General features: G+C 37.2%; 1 protein-coding gene across 6 annotated transcripts in view; it reads right to left on the bottom strand.

Annotated features, from left to right (window-relative positions):
* Positions 1–19,658, bottom strand: part of CEP83 (centrosomal protein 83) — a 109,775-nt gene that overhangs the window by 47,735 nt on the left and 42,382 nt on the right. For all 6 annotated transcript variants that reach the window (XR_008552173.1, XR_008552171.1, XR_008552175.1 and 3 more), the window contains exons 7-10: positions 13,249–13,380; positions 5,315–5,429; positions 3,377–3,521; positions 3,119–3,268 (exon numbers count right to left, since the gene is read on the bottom strand). Coding sequence is in view for 1 of the 6 variants with exons in the window: in XM_037513864.2 (XP_037369761.1) it covers positions 3,119–3,268; positions 3,377–3,521; positions 5,315–5,429; positions 13,249–13,380 (542 nt within the window). In the remaining 5 variants the exon portion in view is untranslated. The remainder of the gene's footprint in view (positions 1–3,118; positions 3,269–3,376; positions 3,522–5,314; positions 5,430–13,248; positions 13,381–19,658) is intronic.

Here is a 19,658-nt window from a genome sequence, read left to right as displayed (position 1 = left end):
ACAAAACGTTGGAAACAAAATAATTACTCAAACCTAGAAAAGGTGGTTGAATAAACACTGTGACACACGTGCAATGGAGTGCTATGCAGCTGTAAAAAACAAAATGAGTGAAGACCTCTATGAACTAACATGGACCATTTCTAGGATACATTTATGTAAAAGAAAAGGAAATAAAATATACGTGATTCTGCCATTTGTGAAGGAAAAAACCCCTCAAAACAGGAAGAATAAACCATGGGGGTGCAGGATAAATGAGAACAGGATAGAATGTGGAGAGTGGCACTTTTTAAAGATATTTTTGATAAATTTTTTCTTTTAGAATAATGTTGATGTTTCATAGCTGAATATATTACTAAATGAATCCAGTAAGGATAAGGTGAGAACCAAAAATGGAATAAGAGAAATGTGCCAAAAGGAAAAAAATAAATGTTTTATAAATGAATGATATCACCACAATTAGGGGGAAGTTGGGGAGAAAAGACCTAAAAAACTTTGCAAAATAGAATTTTTTTTTTTTTAAAGATTTACTTATTTATTTATACAAGCACTGGGTACAGTAAGAAGCACGGGAGGGTGAGAGAATTCACCAGAGCCAGAGCAGGGAACAGAACAGGCAGACTGATGAAGTACACTGCTGAGGGGAGCGGTGGGCGCGGCAGGAGAGGTCTGTGTGCCATGTGGGACCCTCACCAGCGGCCAGGGATCAAACCAGCGCTGCAGAGGCTGCGGGCAGCTTCATAGCCCAGAGCTCAAGCGCTGCGCCACCGCGGAGGCCTCAGGAAAAGTTTTTTTTTTTTTTTTAAAGATTTATTTCTTTACACAAGCACTGGGTACAGTCAGAAGCGCGGGAGGGTGAGAGAATTCACCAGAGCCAGAGCAGGGAGCAGAATAGGCAGAAGGACCGAAGTACACTGCTGAGGGGAGCAGCAGGAGGCAAGAGAGGTCTGCGTGCGATGTGGGACCCTCGCCCAGCAGCCGGAGATCAAACCGGCGCTGCAGAGGCTGCGGGCAGCTTCGCAACCCAGCACTCAACAGCTGCACCACCAGGGAGGCCCAGGAAAACAGAATTTTAACTATATACTCTAGGTTAAAGACAAAAACTATATATACACAGCAGTTAACAAGTTTGTTTTTCACATATGACAAGCTAACAATTCCAAAGTTACTTTGCATATTCTAGAAAATAAGTGACTTATTATCCATGACAAAATTATGGATAACAAGAATACAATTTCTCAAAGAAAAGAATAACAAAAGAAGGAATGCTAGAATGAACACCATGGTGTTGAACCGGAATTGGAAAAAAGGAATATGATTTCATGATTATTAATATATATATACATACAGGAAACAAAAAAAATGTGTGTATCTGTAGACATATGTTCCCTATCTCAGTTCACTGAGAAGGCCTACAAGTAATGACATCGTAGCATCAATAAGTACACCTACAGTTGGAGTCTGGTTTCTAAACATTGTCTCCAATGTAAAGTAGAGCACCTTAGACAACTGGCTGATTTCATGCCTCAGGCAGGGGAAGTATAAATCCAGAATATCTTGTGATGACAGAAAGTAAAGATGACCTCAAAAAATAATGGAGTCATGTCAAAAGGATATAGAAATCAACCTGAAAGAACTTCCAGTGGCCAAATTTGAGACAACTTTAGCAACAAAATGATTTAAAAAAAAAAAAAGACTACATAGTATAAGAATCCATACATACATCCAAACTCATGTAAATATTTAGAGGGAAGAAGTCCAACTGATAAATGTAGATGGGATGATGGAAATAAAAAATCATTTGGCAAACTACTGTAATAATTATTTCAAACAAGAATTATTTATGGATGTTGAAATTAGTGGAACACTGTATGATCAGAATATTTACACAGTCTCAAAGTATCTCCCCATAAGATAATTACATATTATAAAGAGGAAAAAAGTCAGCCATTTAATAGTGAGAAAATTTGACAGATACCATCTTAACCAAGGGATCAAAGTTTAGTGACTAGTAAGGAACAAATGACGTACCTCCAAATATAATACACCAAGGCCAAATAATTTAGGACTGTTATTTTTGCTAAAAAATGCCTAACCTACACTTAATCATAAAGAAATAAGAAACAGGCCTCCCTGGTGGTGCAAGGGGTTAAGACACAACCTATGAAGCTGTCCGCAGCCACTGCAGCATGAGTTTGATCCCTGGCCAGGGAGCTACCCAGATGGCGCAGCAGACCTCTTGTGACTCGCCCGCTGCACGCCTCAGCAGTGTATTTCAGTCAATCTGCCTGTTCTGTTCTCCACTTTGTCTCTGGTGAATCCTCTCACCTCCCACACCTCTGGCCTGTACCCAAGTTCTTGTATGCATAAATAAATCTTTAAGAAAAACTTGTTTTAAAAAAAAATAAGAAACTCGGGCCTCCCTGGTGGCGCAGTGGTTGAGCGCTGGGTTGCAAAGCTGCCCGCAGCCTCTGCAGCGCCGGTTCGATCCCCGGCTGCTCCCCGGCCGCCGGAGGAGGGTCCCGCATGGCGCGCAGCCCTCTCCTGCAGCCCGCTGCTCCCCTCAGCAGTGTACTTCGGTCCTTCTGCCTGCTCTGCTCCCCGATCTGGCTCTGGTGAATTCTCTCACCCTCCCGCGCTTCTGACTGTACCCAGTGCATGTATAAACAAAAAAACAAACAAATAAATAAATAATAAAACATGCCTCTATTAAATAAATAAAATAAATAAATAAATAAAAAAAAAGAAAAAAAAATAAGAAACTCAAATTGAAGGATAATCTACAAAATTACTGACAAAAACTAAAGACAATGTATAGCCCTAGAATGTATCTTAGAATAGAAAAAGGAAATCAGTAGGACAATTGGTAAAATTCAAATAAAATCTACAGGTTTAATAAAAGTAATGTTTATCTGATTTCCTGATTATATTCATGTTAATTTCTTAGTTAGCATAGTCATATGCTAGTTAGTTTCGATAGTCATAACAAAGCTATGCAAAATGTTAATATTTGAAAGTCTAGGTAAAGATTACACGGAATTCTTTGTATTTTTACAATGATTTGCCAGCTCTAAAATAATTTGAAGATGAAAAGTTTAAAACACATATATGCATATATAACCTAATACTCTGAAGCTCCCTTCTGGCCGACTCCTCTGCCATCTGCGAAGCCCGCAGCTTCTCTTCACACTGATCCTTTTCAGATTGCCTCCAGACGTCATTTTCCACTTTCATTTTCTCTAGCTCTGCTAATTTGGTTTCAAGTTCTAGCCTAAAAACAACAGATGATAATTATGTTTTGAGAACAATAAGGATGATATGACAGCAAAATATTTTCATCTGCAAGAAAAATTAATACAAAAAGAAGGTAAGTACTTACTTTTCATCTTGTAATACCACAAGTTTTTGATAACCCTCTTCTTTGGCAGCTTGTACCTTACGTATTAATTCACGATCTTTTTCTTCTAGAAGCACTTTGTGGTGTTCAACAGCTGATTTGAGAATTTCATTGTCTGTCTGTAACCCTGGTATTTTTATTTTTAAGGAGAAAAATACGTTAAAATGAAAAAAAATCATGACAGCAAGCATTCATAAATTAGTAAGGCAATTAAAAGAATGTACAAAGTAAGTCTCTCTGGACATATATTCTCAAAGACATTTATATTGTTGATATACTTTCCTTAAGAATAAAATAGACTATGGCCTCCCCAGTGGCACAGCGGTTGAGCACTGGGTGGCAAAGCTGCCTGCAGCCTCTGCAGCGCTGTTTCGATCCCTGGCCGCCAGGCAAGGGTCCCACATGGCGCGCGAGACCTCTCCTGCTGCTCCCCTCAGCAGTGTACTTTGTCAATCTGCCTGTTCTGCTCTCTGCTCTGGTGAAATCTCTTATTCTCCCGCACTTCTGACTGTACCCAGTACTTGTATAAATAAATAAAATAAATCTTTAAAAAAAAAAAAAGACTAAAACTGAATTAACTTTTCTATCATTTTATTTAGCACACACAAAACTTTAATAAAAGGTGATAAACTTTTACTCATTGAATCTTGAAATCCGAGAGTATCAATATGGAGGACATCCAAAGGTTCTTTAATCTACACCCCACAAACAGCATCATCATAAAGCTAGCTGGAAGCAGAGTGAATAAAATCATAGAACCCTTCAAAATCTAGTACTCCAGAATTATCAGATTTTTAGCAAAACTAGGGGCTGAGCGCAACACTGTGAAGCTGTCCGCAGTCTCTGCAGCGCGGGTGTGATCCCAGCAGCTGCGGAGATACCTACATGGCGCAGCAGACCTCTCCTATCTCGCCCGCTGCTCCCCTCAGCAGTGTGTTTCAGTCTGCCTATTCTGTTCTCCGCTCTGTCTCTGGTGAATCCTCTCACCCTCCCACACATCTGGCCTGTACCCCATTCTTGTATAAATAAATAAATCTTTAAAAAACTATAAATTGGAAACTTTCAAGTTAGCCCCCTGAATTCACAAATCTTCCTTATAATGAAATGACAAATATTTTGCAGAAGTCAAACTAAAACAAATTCATATCCTACTCAAAGTTAAAAAATAATGCAGAACTAGATCTCATACTTTAACTCTCTGAGAATATTTACTCCCTAATATATGGAAACCATGAGTAAACTGGCATAGATTCAAGCAGAAATTAACAAGTAAAAACATCAAGTAGAAAAGTAGAAACATCAAGTAGAGATCAAAAATGCAAACAATAATTCTTCATGAACTTGGTCTGAAACTACAGAGGTCATCCAGTTCAACTACAGCTAAATATGAAGATAATTACAAAGGCAACTTATCAAATACTTTTTATAAGTGTCAGAAATAATATATTTCTGTGAAATGTTGTTGAGAAGGATATTCTAAGCCTAAACTAAGCTTAAAATAAGACCTGGCTGACTTAGGTTCCAGTCACTAGTCTAGGGCCTGTGTAAAGATTAATTTTAAGATTAATTTTTATTTAAAAATTGTGCCTGGAACCACCTATCTTTTCTATATCATTGTAGACTTAAAATAGCCTGGGATCAAAAACCAAATGATCTAAATAAATTTAAAATTATAAACCCAGAAGTATAGAATCCCCTTTGAAATTTCAATCTATGTACTAAATAGCTATAACATAAACTTAAGATTTTTTAAATTATATCACAGAATGAACATTTATATATAAACAAAAAAAATGCTCTGCTTTAAGATTAAAATTCTATCAAGCCAAAAATCTGGAAATAAAAATTCAGTTTGATCTATTTTACTAATTTGAATTTATACCTAAAAATAATAGTCAAAAGCAGGAAAATTCATATTACCATCCAGTTCAGTTTGAATCTTATTTTTTTCTCTTTCTAGCTCACTCTTAGCTCTTGCTGCCTCCAGTTTGATGTCTGTTATTTCTAGCTTGTTTGAATGCTTCAGTTCTTTCACCTGTTAATTAGAAATTGAAACTATATTAGTCATTTTTTCACCATTAAGTGATTATCCAAAACCATTAACAAATATGAGTAAACACTTTGGCAGCACAGTACAGAGTGTAAGCACCTTTCTTCCTACAAGTTTATACTTTGAGCATATATTGGCACAGAACTGAGAATAGTACTTAGCACCAAAAAACCCCAGTATTTTCCTAATAGAAATGAGCCATTTCTTTATAAATATTTGAAATCATCTGGCTTAATCTTGCCTTGAAAGGCTTAACTCTAAGTACTTGAAATTCAATAGTCAATGACTGAAACATCTTTAGGGAAAAAAAACTGAAGTCTTTCTTATAAGAAGTATTGGGGGCAAGAAAACATTTTAAAGTATAAGAAACAGCATTTAGGGGCCTGGTGGCACAAGGGGTTGAGATGCAATCTAGAAGCTCTCCGCAGCCACTGCAGCACAAGTTCAATCCCCAGCTGGCTGGGGAGCAACCCACATGGCACAGCAGACCTCTCCTGACTCTCCCAATGCTCCCCTCAGCAGTGAATTTCAGTCAGTCTGCCTGTTCTGTTCCCCCCGTCTGTCTCTGGTGAATCCTCTTACCCTCCACACCTCTGGCCTGTACCCCAGTTCTTATATACATAAATATTTAAAAAAAAAAAAAAGAAACAGCATTTAAAATGTTATATAGGTGTAACATCAGAAGGTCTGTTTAAAAAACAATGTGTAATACATTATTTTAAGTAGAAGAGAAGTATGAAATCTGTGGAATGACAGGGAATAAAATGCCCATGTCATATAAAAGGCTTATCTTATTAGCTACTAAGGTGGCACAATCAACTCTCTTTCAGAAAGTTAACTGCAAATGTGTTAGATTAAGAAACTGAAGGCAAATAAACCAATTCAGAGGCAAAAATTAACAAAAAGACAGAAAAGAAGATTCAATTTATTTGGGTGACTAATGTGCATGTGTATACTTGGTTGGAAAGAGATTTTAAAAAGTATTATTTACTTTACTGCCAAAACTTAGCCTTTTTAAAATCCTGAATGAATGCAACTATTATGACTTTCCATGCAGTTAACTCATCACATGCCCATTTTCACTCTTCTCTTTTTTGAAAGGTGACTATTCCTAGTTAATAAGCGGTACACCCTTCATTCATTCAATAAATATTTGTTAAGTCCCTATTTATGTGATAGACATTATTTCAGGAATTGTGCAGCAAATGAGAAAGCTTTGTCTGGTCAATCATCTTCACTCCTCTACCATTTTCTTTATCTCTTCCCTTGGTAAGGTGCTTCTAAAATTAGATACAGTACCATAAAGAGAATTTGACCAATACAGATATAAAGATAAACCTGCATTCTGACATATTAATATATAAAACTATGATATCAGAGTAAAAAACAACCAATATATACAAACCAAATACGTAAAATGTGAAATGATGGGAACAAGGGAATAAAGGATAATTTCAATCCAATAAAACCCTACAAAAACTGCAGTTGGCAATTGGAAACAAATTGGAGAAAGATCCTAGAGTCAAAGATGGCAAGGACAAATAGAAATGTCTTAAAGATACTCACAAAAAAAGAGTCCATCTGTGAAAGATCTTGAAAATGTTGCAAGGAATGGTTGGTGCAAAATCCTCACTTAAAGGAAACATAGAAAAGCAAGCACTGTATTTTGCTAACCACACTAAGATGCATTCCTCCAAATTAACTGCAGGTTTTTAAATGACGCTGCATAAAATGGATACCTTGTGCTGACACCAACACTGCATTTTTAAAAAATCTTTTCTGTATTTTTTTTTTAGTATTTTGCTTATACAAGAACTGGGGTACAGGCCAGATGTGCGGAAGGGTGAAAGGATTCACCAGAGACAGAGCGGGGAACAGAACAGGCAGACTGAAATATACTGCTGAAATGCACTGAAATACGGAGCAGTGGGCAAGACAGGAGAGGTCTGCTGTGACATGTGGGTTGCTCCGCTGCCTGCGGGGATCGAACCATTGCAGAGGCTGCGCACAGCTTTACAGCGCTGCACTCAACCACCTGCGCCACCAGGGCGGCCCTGCAGTTTTTACCTATGAAAACAAATCTCATAAAACAAGGTTTAAATACACAAAATCTGCCGAGATTATATTTAATACTTAAATTTTCTACAGATTGGGTTTTATTACATTATAATTTCATGAACTGAGAATTTAAACTCTAAATGCTTTAAAATTTTGAAGAAACAGATACAATGAAAATCCAATCTCTATGGCAAATGTAACTATAACCTGCTATTTTATACTAACTGCAAAAGGTTAAGAATGACATTGCAGGTCATTAACAAACCACACTGTAGCTACTTTAAATATGAGGTGGAAAATTGGAGCCATCTTATTTTATAGAACGTTGATTCATTTCAACAAAAAGGAACTACAAAATAAAAATCTATCTCTTTAACTCATTCTACCCTGAGATTTATTTAAAAGAGGAAAATTTTTTAACTAAATATAATTATTTAAACTGAAAGAATAGTGGACATGAAGTCAAGGAAATGAGGCCCATCTTCAGGTCAACTTTTATTATTAAACTACGAGTATGTGCTCAAGCCAGGGACTTATCCTCTCTGTACTTAAATTTACTGGCCTATGGACTTAGAAGGTACTTTAAGTTTTGCTTTAATGTCACACTGCTACAATCATAAAATAATGAATGTACTTAATACTAACAGTTAACTTCCTAAAAATGTTAAGAGAATAATCAAAAATTAAACTAATACAAATATTCATTAACTAGATATAACAAATAGCAGCACTTCTTGTGAATAACTGGAACTAAATTTCAAGCAGTCATAATAAAGTCTCTGCCTCTATATCCTCGGTTCTTAATCTTTTTTTATCAGGCCTCAAAAATCTTTAAGAAAACTAGGAGTCGAGCTTCCCTTGGTGGCGCAGGCTGTTGAGCGCTGCGCTGTGAAGCTGTCCACAGCCTCTGCCACACCGGTTCAATCCCAGACAGCAGGTGAAGGTCCCACATGGCACAGCAGACCTCTCCTGTTGCGCCTGCTGCTCCCCTCAGCAGTGTATTTCGTCAGTCTGCCTGTTCTGTTCCCTGCTGTCTCTAGTGAATCCTCTCACCCTCCCACGCATCTGGTCTGTACCTCGGTTCTTGTGTAAATGAATAAATAAATCTTTAAAAAAAAAAAAAGGAAAACTAGGAGTCTTTTCCTAACTAAAACGCACAATGTTAAAATACTGATATAATTTCAACACATAATCTTTGGAAGTCCTATGTGCCAAGGTAAGCCTTCTTTTTTATTCTATATTCACAATGTATTTTCCATGTAGATTATATAATCTTTATATACTGAACTTGCTTTATGCTTTTTGCATACAATAGGAACAAGTATTCACAAATTACTACCTGGTCCTACCAATAAAACTTTAATAAATGGAAAAAAGGGCAATAGGCACTTTATAGTTTCAGAATCTGTAAGGTTGTGTGTGTATATATATATATATATATATCTCCATACACAAAGCATATTAATTAACTTAGCTAATATAGATTAACTGTGGGGCGGTTATCTTAAAATGTATATTTTATTGGCGTTCTGAAGTAATTAGATTTCATTAAATGTGAAATGTTTTTAAGGTTGTCATATTAACCCATCTTCAATAGAACTTTTAAATCCAAAACACTGGTAGTCACACTAACATAACTTGATTCTAAAACTTAAACATTCCAAAAACTTGTATAACTTAGACAAGACTACCCCAGGTGTTCCTTTGCATTGCGAACACCATTTGCCAGAACTGCAAAATGTTGATGAAAATTTCAAGTTGCAAAGAAAACTGTGACAGTCAGGTTTGAAATATTTGAAAATTTATCCTTCCAATAAATCTTTTTACATGGAAGATTTCAAAGAGAAACTTGAAGATTGTTTTTTTTTAACTCCATTTATATGCAAAGTAACAAGCAGAGAAATAAATACTATACTAAATTGCTCTTCTTCCTTCAGCAGTGTGGGAGAATTACCAATACATTAATTCTGCAAAAGAAAGAGCAACAGAGTATGCACAGAAAAAGAAAAAAAAAATCAAGGTCAAGACACAATTGAGTCAAGGACAGGTAACATGTGCAGCAAATAAAGTATGTGGTGGTCACCAAGAGAGTTAAGCCTCAACAATAACCAGCTCATGTACTGTCCTGTGGGTCCACCACATTCAGATCATTCCTGCACTCCAGTATGGGTACTCAGTTCCAGAAGAATGTTATGAAAATAGTGAGTACTGGGTTTTGTTTTGTTTTTTTTAACAAAACTGAAAGTAATTTACACCACAACAACAAGCATCAAAGAACTCCTATTATCCTGCATTTAATTCCATGTGTTCTGTTTTTCTTTGCATACTCTTATCACTGTAGGCATTCATCTGTGTATGTTGAATTTCCTACAGTTACTCAAGAAAGAGCCAAATTATTTTCTAGTAGGACTTAAACAATCTTAGTAGGCTGGGAGGGCTCATATAGATCAACTGGAAGAATGCCTCATTTCACCTATGAGGAAATTGGATGGTGATTATCAAGTAACTTGCCTTACACAGTTATTGAAACAGTAAAGAACAAAACTAGTCAAAGAACTCAAAATTTTTTATTCTATATGTTACATTATGTGCCCATTTAAGGATATCACTAGATTATAATCGTTGCCATTATCATTTTCATCGCCAGTTAAAAAAATCATGATTGGCATTATCCTCATTTAAAAGTTAAGCAAACCAGAAATCACACAGGTGCTAAGTGAAATGAAAGTGTCAGACTTCAAAGATAGATTCACCTGAGTCAAAGTCCAAGAACTTTTCCACAATATTTTATGACCTCTTCTAAAATGAATTTTTAATACTAAAAATATCTGAATTCTTGGGCCTCCCCGGTGGCGCAGCGGTTGAGCGCTGGGTTGTGAAGCTGCCCGCAGCCTCTGCAGCGCCCGGTTCCATCCCGGCTGCTCCCCGGCCACCGGAGGAGGGTCCCACATGGTGCGCAGACCTCTCCTGCCGCCCGCTGCTCCCCTCAGCAGTGTACTGCGGTCCTTCTGCCTGCTCTGCTCCCGGCTCTGGCTCTGGTGAATTCTCTCACCCTCCTGCACCTGACTGTACCCAGTGCTTGTATAAATAAATAAAATAAATCTTTAAAATAAATAAATAAATAAATAAAAATATCTGAATTCTAACCAATAAGCTAGAAAAATATACTTGAAATAATATTTTAATTAAAACTCTTAAATTGTCTAATTTTCAATTATTTTTTCTAGGTCTACCATTTCTAAGTAACTAATTAGATAACTAAATAATGTCTAATTAGCTTAATAAAACCCTGCTACAAAACCACACTTAACCTATACAGTACAGAAAACAAAAAATTTAAATGTCTCTTGGGCCTCCCCGGTGGCGCAGCGGTTGAGCGCTGGGTTGCGAAGCTGCCCGCGGCCTCTGCGGCGCCGGTTCGATCCCCGGCTGCTCCCCGGCCACCGGAGGAGGATCCCACATGGCGCGCAGACCTCTCCTGCCGCCCGCTGCTCCCCTCAGCAGTGTACTTCGGCCCTTCTGCCTGCTCTGCTCCCCGCTCTGGCTCTGGTGAATTCTCTCACCCTCCCGCGCTTCTGACTGTACCCAGTGCATGTATAAACAAAAAACAAACAAATATATAATAAATAAATAAATAAAAACATGCCTCTATAAAAAAAAAAAAAAAAAAAATTTAAATGTCTCTAGATATATAATCTTCAAACATAAAATATGTGTTTGCTTTGGAAAAACTGAGTACACAACCTCCCCAAACCATCTTTATACCTAATATTATGGTTTTGGCATTTCAGGCAGAAAAATCCAATTTTGTCATGATACTTAAGACTGTCAAGGTTACATTCACATTGTAGACAGTGAAGTTTATGAAATCAGAATGCAAGTTTACCAACTATGAGAAAAAACTATCATGGAAACTAGAATACTTAAGTCTGAAGGACCAGTGCATCCTCTACCTATAGTCAAAATTACATGAGGATTTAATTAACAGAGGTTGCTTGGCGATCATGGAATCAGAACAAATGGAATGAGGTAAATTGATCATCTCATGGCCACAAATTACAATAGATTGGCATATTCCTGTGCACAGTAGGAATGACCTTTTCAGTGGGAGGAGAACTATTCAATTCTACTGGCTAAAACTCATTCTTCTCCCTGTCATGATCACTGCTTGAGTCTTCTCAAGTGATTCCTTGGTCAAGGAATTTATGATGAAGACATTAATCCTTACATAATTCATGTAATTTTACCGGGCCAAAACAATTCCCTTGGGCCTGGAAGCCATCTTGTTTGTAAGGTAATTTTATCTAAGTTTGGTTTTGGTCTAATAGAAAACACAACGATTTCAATGATTCAGAAACCAGTCTTATTTCTAAGTTCTTAGAGAGCTCCAGATACTACTACTACTAATACCTGGGTAATACATGGATGGTTTAAGATTTATTTTTGCATACAAAAACTGGGGTACAGGCCAGAGGTGCATGGGGTGATGGGATTCACCAGAGACAGGGTGGGGAACAGAACGGGAAGACTGACTGAAATACACAGCTAAGGGGAGCAGTGAGTGAGACAGGAGAGGTCTGCTGTGCCGTGTGGCTAGCTCCCTGGCTGGAACTCGTGCTGCAGAGGCTGAGGATAGCTTCCCAGTGCTGTGCTTAACCCCTTGAGCCACCAGGGAGGCCCGGATGGTTTTATTTTAAGCCTGTGTTAAATGTTTTATTCATAACATTTCATTTAATCTTTGCCACAACTCTTTAAGATAGGTATTAGTCTCATTTTATACAGGAAAACACTTCAGTTTTCAGAAAGAAAGTAAATTGCCTAAAGTCACATAGCTAAGAGAAAAAATGGAATTTGAATCCAGTTTCTCCGACTTCAGTGCTGATATTCCTATTCACTATTTATTCTGTAAATAGTTTTATCATTGCTATTCTATATTTGTGGTTACTGAAACAAAAACCCCTGTAAGTTGCTAAGAAAAACTGTGCATTAAACAAGTTCAAATCCTTATATTCTTCAAAAATAACATAAATACAGATCATGCTAACACCAATATACTCATTTAACAAACATTCTATGAGTATCTACTGCATGCCAGCACTGTTCCGGGAATAGAAGATAAATCAGTACTGAAAGCAATGTCCTTGCTTTCATGGAGCTTATAATTGGAGATGGGAAAGAGAAAGACAAAAAAATACACAAATATATCAGATGTGTTAAGAGTTATGCAGAAAAATAAAGCAGGTAAGGAAGATAAAGAGACTAAGGCAGAGGATAAGGGGGGGATGGTATTTTACAAAACAAGGAGGAGGTAGGAAGTCATGTAAATATATGAGGGAAGACAATGCCAGGCAATCAAGTTTTGTAAAGGCCCTAAGGTAGAGTTGGACTTCTCAAATAAGAGTGAAGAGGCCAGTGAGGCTGAAACAAAGTGAACAAGAGGGAATGAACTGTAATGGCTATGGAAAGATTGCAGAGGCCAGATCACAATGAGATTTGAATGGTTACAAAGTAAAGCAACCAGTTAGGCAGCTACTGTAAAATCTGAGCTTAAAGAGATTATGGTTTGGACTTAGAATGGTTACAGAAGTGGTAAGACTAGTCAGATTCTGCATGAATTTGGACGGTAAAAATGACAGGATAAAAGAGATTTCAATATAGAAACCTAAACTACTTAGATATAAAATTCTTTGTCTTTATACAATGAAAAGCATTTTAAAGAATGAAGTAGAGATGGAAGATAACTTACATTACTGGTCAGCGTATTTACGTCTTGTTCAGCTTTATGCAGTTTACTGATTAAAACAGTATTCTGTTCATTGCTTGATTGTAGCTCTTTTTCCATGCGTTCAGCCTGCAGTTTAGCTGACTGTTTTTCTGCCTTTTATGAAAAAATATTTTTAAATTTCTAAATAATTTTTTACAATCATATCAATAAAATAAGCACTATTTAAAATACAAATATACTACTACTATCCAAAATCATTCAAAGCCTCAAAAATATTAACAAGTACTGAAGTAACGAGAGAATTTTTGCAAACTGGTAGAACTCAAACCAAAGATACTGGAGTGTCAGAATAGTTCTGACTTATTTTTTGTTTTTCCAAGGTCATTTATTTATACAAAGAATAAAGATCAATCAATGATATATTGCCTATTTTATTCAATGACCTGCCATCTTTCAGTGAGCTTCATCATTCCTTATTCATAGAAGGACCTGTCTTTATTGGTGAAAAACTGAACAAGGTGCTGATTGACAGTCTCATCTGAAGTGAACATTATACCATGCACGGAGTTTTAAAGAGAACAAAACAAATAAAAGACTGATGGCACATGGTCAGGTGAGTGTGGTGGGTATGGCAACACATCCCATCCAAGCTCCAATAATTTTTGATAGGTGATCAAACATGTGTGATCTCACGTGGTCATGATGGGACACAACTCCTTTACAATTAACAAACTCTGGATGTTTCTGGACTATGGATTTGTTCAAACTGTCCAACTGCTGAGAGTACACACTGGAAGTGATTGTTTGGTTCCTTGGTAGGAGCTTGTAAAACACACCACTTTGAAAACCCCACCACACTGAGAGCATAACCTTCCTCTGATGAGTATCTGCTTCGATGTCCACTGAGGTGAACCAAAGTGTTTACAACAAACTGTTGTAAACAATCCACTTAGCATCAGTTATCAGTCACTTCAAAGAAGGATCATTTTCCTCGTGTTTAATAAGCATGTTGAAGATGTTCATACACACCATCAAATGAACTTCTTTGAGTTCCTGAGGAACCCAAATAATGAGCTTGCTTAAGTTTCCTAGCTTTGTTTCAGGTGGTCACGAATGCTTTAATTATGGATGTTCGATGTTTCTGCAACCTCTTGTGTCGTGTAACGTGGGTTTGACTTGATCAATGCCTTTATTTTGTCATCCTCATCATTGGTGGGTCTCCCTGACCCTGAACATCACTGAGATCAAAATCACCAGCACAGAATTTCGTGAACCATTGTTGGCAGTGATTTTCTTTTATAGCACTGTAACCATAAACTTTATGAAACTTTTCACGAGCTTGACGCACGTTCTTCCCTTTACGGATGGAAAAGAGTAAAATATGGCGAAAATGCAGTTTGCTCTTCTTTCTTCAACATGTTATAAAATGTCCAAAACTCAACCAAATCACCCAATTTTTTTCTTACACTGAAGCTAGACCTATCAACTGTCAAATGACTACCAATAACATAGATGCAAGTAACTCTCATACTTTCAAAATGAACTAGTGCCATCTGTCGCAAAAAGTCGCCATGACTTTTTCAACAACCCAAAATTTGTTCCAGAAAATATTCAACAAAGGGATCTGTTGCATATCAGCAGTCGCCAACATATACTTCTCTCATAAGAGTACCTGATGTGTTCACTTGAGACCAATTTATTCTTATTGCTAACACAATTTGAACAAACTTTCAGGTCAACTTTATAGCAAAATATGAAAAAGTACATTAGAAGAAAGAAAAGAGGGCTGATTTATAGTAGTAAGAACAAGAACTGAAAATTTTAAAAGGTATGAATTCAAAATTCTCAGCCAATCTGGATCCCTTAGAAGTATGAGTAAGGAGACCTAGACACTGCTTGACTTCATAATAACAAAATTGAGACACTTAATGAAGTCTATAATTTGTCAAGAAAATTTCTGGTTGGTTATAGTACATAGAAGTAAAACTAAATGCTTTAAAAAAATTATTTATGAGCCTCCCTCGTGGTGCAGTAGTTAAGTCTCAGAGCTATCAAGCTATCGCCAACCACTGCAGCCTGAGTTCAAGAGCTGACCCACATGACCCAGCTGACCTCTGTCTCACCTGCTCCTCCCCTCAGCAGCATATTTCACTAGATTCCCCTGTTCTGCTCCCTACTCTGGTGAGTCCTCTCACCCCTGCACCTCTGGTCTGCACTCCATTCTTGTACACATAGATAAATAAATCTCTTTTTTTAAAAGATTTATTTATTTTATGAATACAAGAGCTGGGGTACAGGCCAGAGATGCGGGAGGTGAGAGGATCCACCAGAGACAGAGTGGGGAACAGAATAGGCAGACTGACTGAAACACACTTCTGCGGGGAGCAGCAGGCAAGACAGGAGAGGTCTGTGCTGCCATGTGGGATTCCCCCTGGCTGGCCGGGGATCAAACTCATGCTGTAAAGGCTGCAAACTGCTTTATAGCGCGGTGCTTAACCCTTTATGCCACCAGGGAGTCCCAATAAATAAATCTTTAAAAAAAATTATTTCTATCAAAATAGCTAAAATCATTTAGCATTTAAAGGATAAGCTTCAGGGCCTCCCCTGGTGGCACAGTGGTTAAGTGCTGGGCTGCAAAGCTGCCCGCAGCCTCTGCAGCACTGGTCCGACACCCAGCCGCCAGCAAGGGTCCCACATGGTGCGCAGACCTTTCCTGCCGCCCGCTGCTCCCCTCAGCAGTGTACTTCGTCAGTCTGCCTGTTCTGTTCCCCACTCTGGCTCTGGTGAATTCTCTCACCCTCCCGTGCTTCTGACTGTACCCAGTGCTTGTATAAATAAACAAATAAATCTTAAAAAAATAAAGGATAATTTTCAGTTTTATAACATCTCATTTCCCGTATTCAACAATATTCCCATATTCAACAATAGTTCAAAATAAAACTATTTTCCTCAACTGTAAAATGATACTCTCTAGGCTCAGTAATTATCCAAAAAGTCAAAGAAGAAAATGCTTGCTCTCCTGTGCTTATGTTCATTTCATGTGACAAATGAAAGAACATAGGCTCTTTTGAAAATGTCATAAATGAACAATCCATCTTTTATCATAATTCAACTTGTCCTGAAAAAAATCTCTCTAAACAACCTCAATTAAAAGTTTCACATTGGGACTATACACTGTATTTAACTGCAATCATCCCACTTACTCCGTCATTATATAAATAAGGGTGGAAAGATGGCGCTGCAGTCTCTTTTGAAATGCCTCATAACTGAGGCCTAATGATACTGATGACAAGTTCAAAAAAAAACAGCTAATACCGTTAATCAACTACATCAAAAAATATGAAACAGTGACTTCAACTCTTCAAAATCAATTTACCAGTTTGCTGCGGGGTGAGGGTAGCGGAAGATGTTAATCACTATTATGGATCTGAATATTAAATTTGAACTAACTAGGTGCCCATTAATTTTTCTCCAACCCAAATCACTTGGTAACTATTCTGGGCGGGAAAAAAAGGATTACTTTGGACTGCTTAAAATAAGTAAAAACAAATTAGTATATCTGCTACATGATAGACATTAAGAAGTAGGAAGAGTAAGTATATCTGAATAAAATGGTGAAGGGGTCCAAAATAGTCACTGTGGCATAAAAACTATTTTGTGCTAAAGGCATTTGAGATCAACAGACTCAGGAAAAACTGTTTTTAATCCCCCTAAACTCCTTACATCTGTCCAAAAACAAAGACTCCAAAAAGAAGTCAACTGTCATAAATCCCTTTCCCAAGGGTTTCACAACCAGGAAAGATGGACGGACACCCATCATGGAAGAAGTCAGCACCCAAGATAAAATCCACCTACACAGACATTATTACAGAGCTAGCCAATCTCTCACCTATCTCCTAAGAGCCCATTTATCTTTCCTAAAAGAATTTGTTTTCCCATAAGTGTGCTTTTTCCCCCTTTTCCTTCCCCTGTTATGATGGTATACAGGCTCCAACGTCTAACAGTCTTTTTGAGTCATATTCTTCACATTTCCATGTACAAACATGAATAAAAATCTGTCTTTTCTCTTGATTATCTCTCTGGTGTCAGTTTAATTCACATCCTCCAAACTCTTAATCTAAAAGAACTACGGAAAATTTTTCCTCCCAACAATGGAAGCCAAAGTCCTTCATAAGGAAATATCTCTAGAAGTACCAACTGGCTCTGCCAGCTCTTATCTCTTTCTGATGAACTTAGGTAAATAATTCAGTAAAGGTTTACAGAATTAGGAGCCAAAGTGAAATTTACCACTCTGGCAAGAAGCTGTCCTAAAAATATATTAGTACTGTGTTTCTGTTCAAAAAGCACTTATAATTTTTTTTTTCATTTTTATTTTTTTTTAATTTTTTTTAAAGAATAAATTTTATTTTTATATTCCCCCATACAATTGCAACCCCCCATTCAGACCCCAATCCCTCCCTCCCGCCCCCCACCCCCAAAAAGTATCTCTGGTTCATAGTTGTTGATTTTGATTTTCACTTTCTTATAGTTATTCATTTTCCTGGTCCCTTATTTAAGTTTTCTAGATTCCTGCTATGAGTGAGACCATCCGGTATTTTTCTTTTTCTTTTTGGCTTATTTCGCTGAGCATGATCCCTTCCAGCGCCATCCATGTTGCTGCAAATTGCATGTGTTTATCTTTTTTGAATGCTGCGTAATATTCCATGGTATACATGTACCACATCTTCTTGATCCAGTCATCTATTTTTGGGCATTTGGGTTGTTTCCAAAGCTTAGCTATTGTAAATAGTGCTGCTATAAACATAGGGGTGCAGGTGTTCTTTGGAATTGATGTTTCTGTGTCCTTTGGGTAAATACCTGGGAGTGGAATTGCTGGGTCATATGGAAGCTCTATGTTTAGTAGGTCCAGAAATCTCCACACAGCTCTCCATAGTGGTTGGACCAGTTTGCACTCCCACCAACAGTGCAGAAGAGTTCCTTTTTCTCCACACCCTCGCCAACATTTGTTGTTGCTAGTTTTTTTAATATGTGCCATTCTCACTGGTGTGAGATGGTATCTCATGGTAGTTTTGATTTGCATTTCCCTGATTACAAGTGATGTTGAACATTTTTTCATATGCCTGTTGGCCATTTGCATTTCCTCTTCAGAGAAGTTTCTTTTTAGCTCTTCTGCCCATTTTTTGACTGGATTATTTTCTTTGTTGTTGCTGAGTCTCATCAGCTCTTTGCAGATTTTTGTGATCAGTCCTTTATCATTAGTGTTGGGTGCAAAAATGTTCTCCCAGTTGGTGGGGTTTCTCTTTGTTTTTGTTATTGTCTCTTTTGCTGTGCAGAAGCTCTTTAATTTGATGTAGTCCCAGCTGTTTATCTTTGTCTTCACTATCACTGCTTTGGGTGATGTGTCTGTAAAGATGTCTTTGATGTGCAAATCACGTAGTGTTTCACCTATATTTCCTTCTATGTATTTTATGGTTTCAGGTCTTATGTCTAGTTCTTTAATCCATTTTGAGTTGATTTTTGTGTATGGTGTGAGGTAGTGGTCAAGCTTCATTCTTTTGCATGTAGCGACCCAGTTTTCCCAGCACCATTTATTGAACAAACTTTCTTTGCTCCAATGCATAGTCTTTGCTCCTTTGTCAAAGATTAGTTGACCATAAATCTGTGGGTTTATTTCTGGATTTTCTATTCGATTCCATTGGTTTGTATGTCTGTTCTTGTTCCAATACCATGCAGTTTTGATGATTATGGCTTTGTAGTATAGTTTGAAGTCTGGGAGTGTGATGCCTCCATTCCCTTCTTTTTTTTTCAGGAGAGCTTTGGCTATTCGGGGTTTTTTGTGATTCCATATGAATTTCATCAATAATTGGTCTATTTCTTTGAAGAATGACATTGAAATTTTGATTGGAATAGCATTGCATCTGTATATTGCTTTTGGTAGGATGGCCATTTTAATAATGTTTATTCTTCCAATCCATGAGCAGGGGATGTCTTTCCATTTCTTTGTGTCTTCTTCTATTTCTTTTAACAGTGTTTTACAGTTTTCTTTGTATAGGTCCTTTACCTCTTTTGTTAGATTCCCAAATATTTTTTTTTTTGTTTCGATAATAAAAGGGATGGTTTTTTTTTTTCTTCTTCAGATTTATTGTTTGTGTATAGGAAGGCTACTGACTTTTGCGTGTTGATTTTGTATCCTGCCACTTTACTGAACTGACTGATGAGTTGAATTAGTTTTTCTATGGAGTTTTTGGGGTTCTCTATGTATATTATCATGTCATCTGCAAATAGCGATAGTTTGACTTCTTCTTTTCCTATTTGGATTCCTTGTATGTCTTTCTCTTGTCTTATTGCTCTGGCTAGGACTTCCAGTATTATATTGAAAAAAAAGCACTTATAATTTTAAGATCTTGAATCCCAGTGCAAAGAAAAAAACT

The sequence above is a fragment of the Talpa occidentalis genome, unplaced genomic scaffold, assembly GCF_014898055.3.
Source record: "Talpa occidentalis isolate TD23 unplaced genomic scaffold, MPIMG_talOcc4v2.1 talOcc4.16, whole genome shotgun sequence".
Taxonomy (NCBI): domain Eukaryota; kingdom Metazoa; phylum Chordata; class Mammalia; order Eulipotyphla; family Talpidae; genus Talpa; species Talpa occidentalis.
This window is presented reverse-complemented; position numbering and strand designations above follow the sequence as displayed.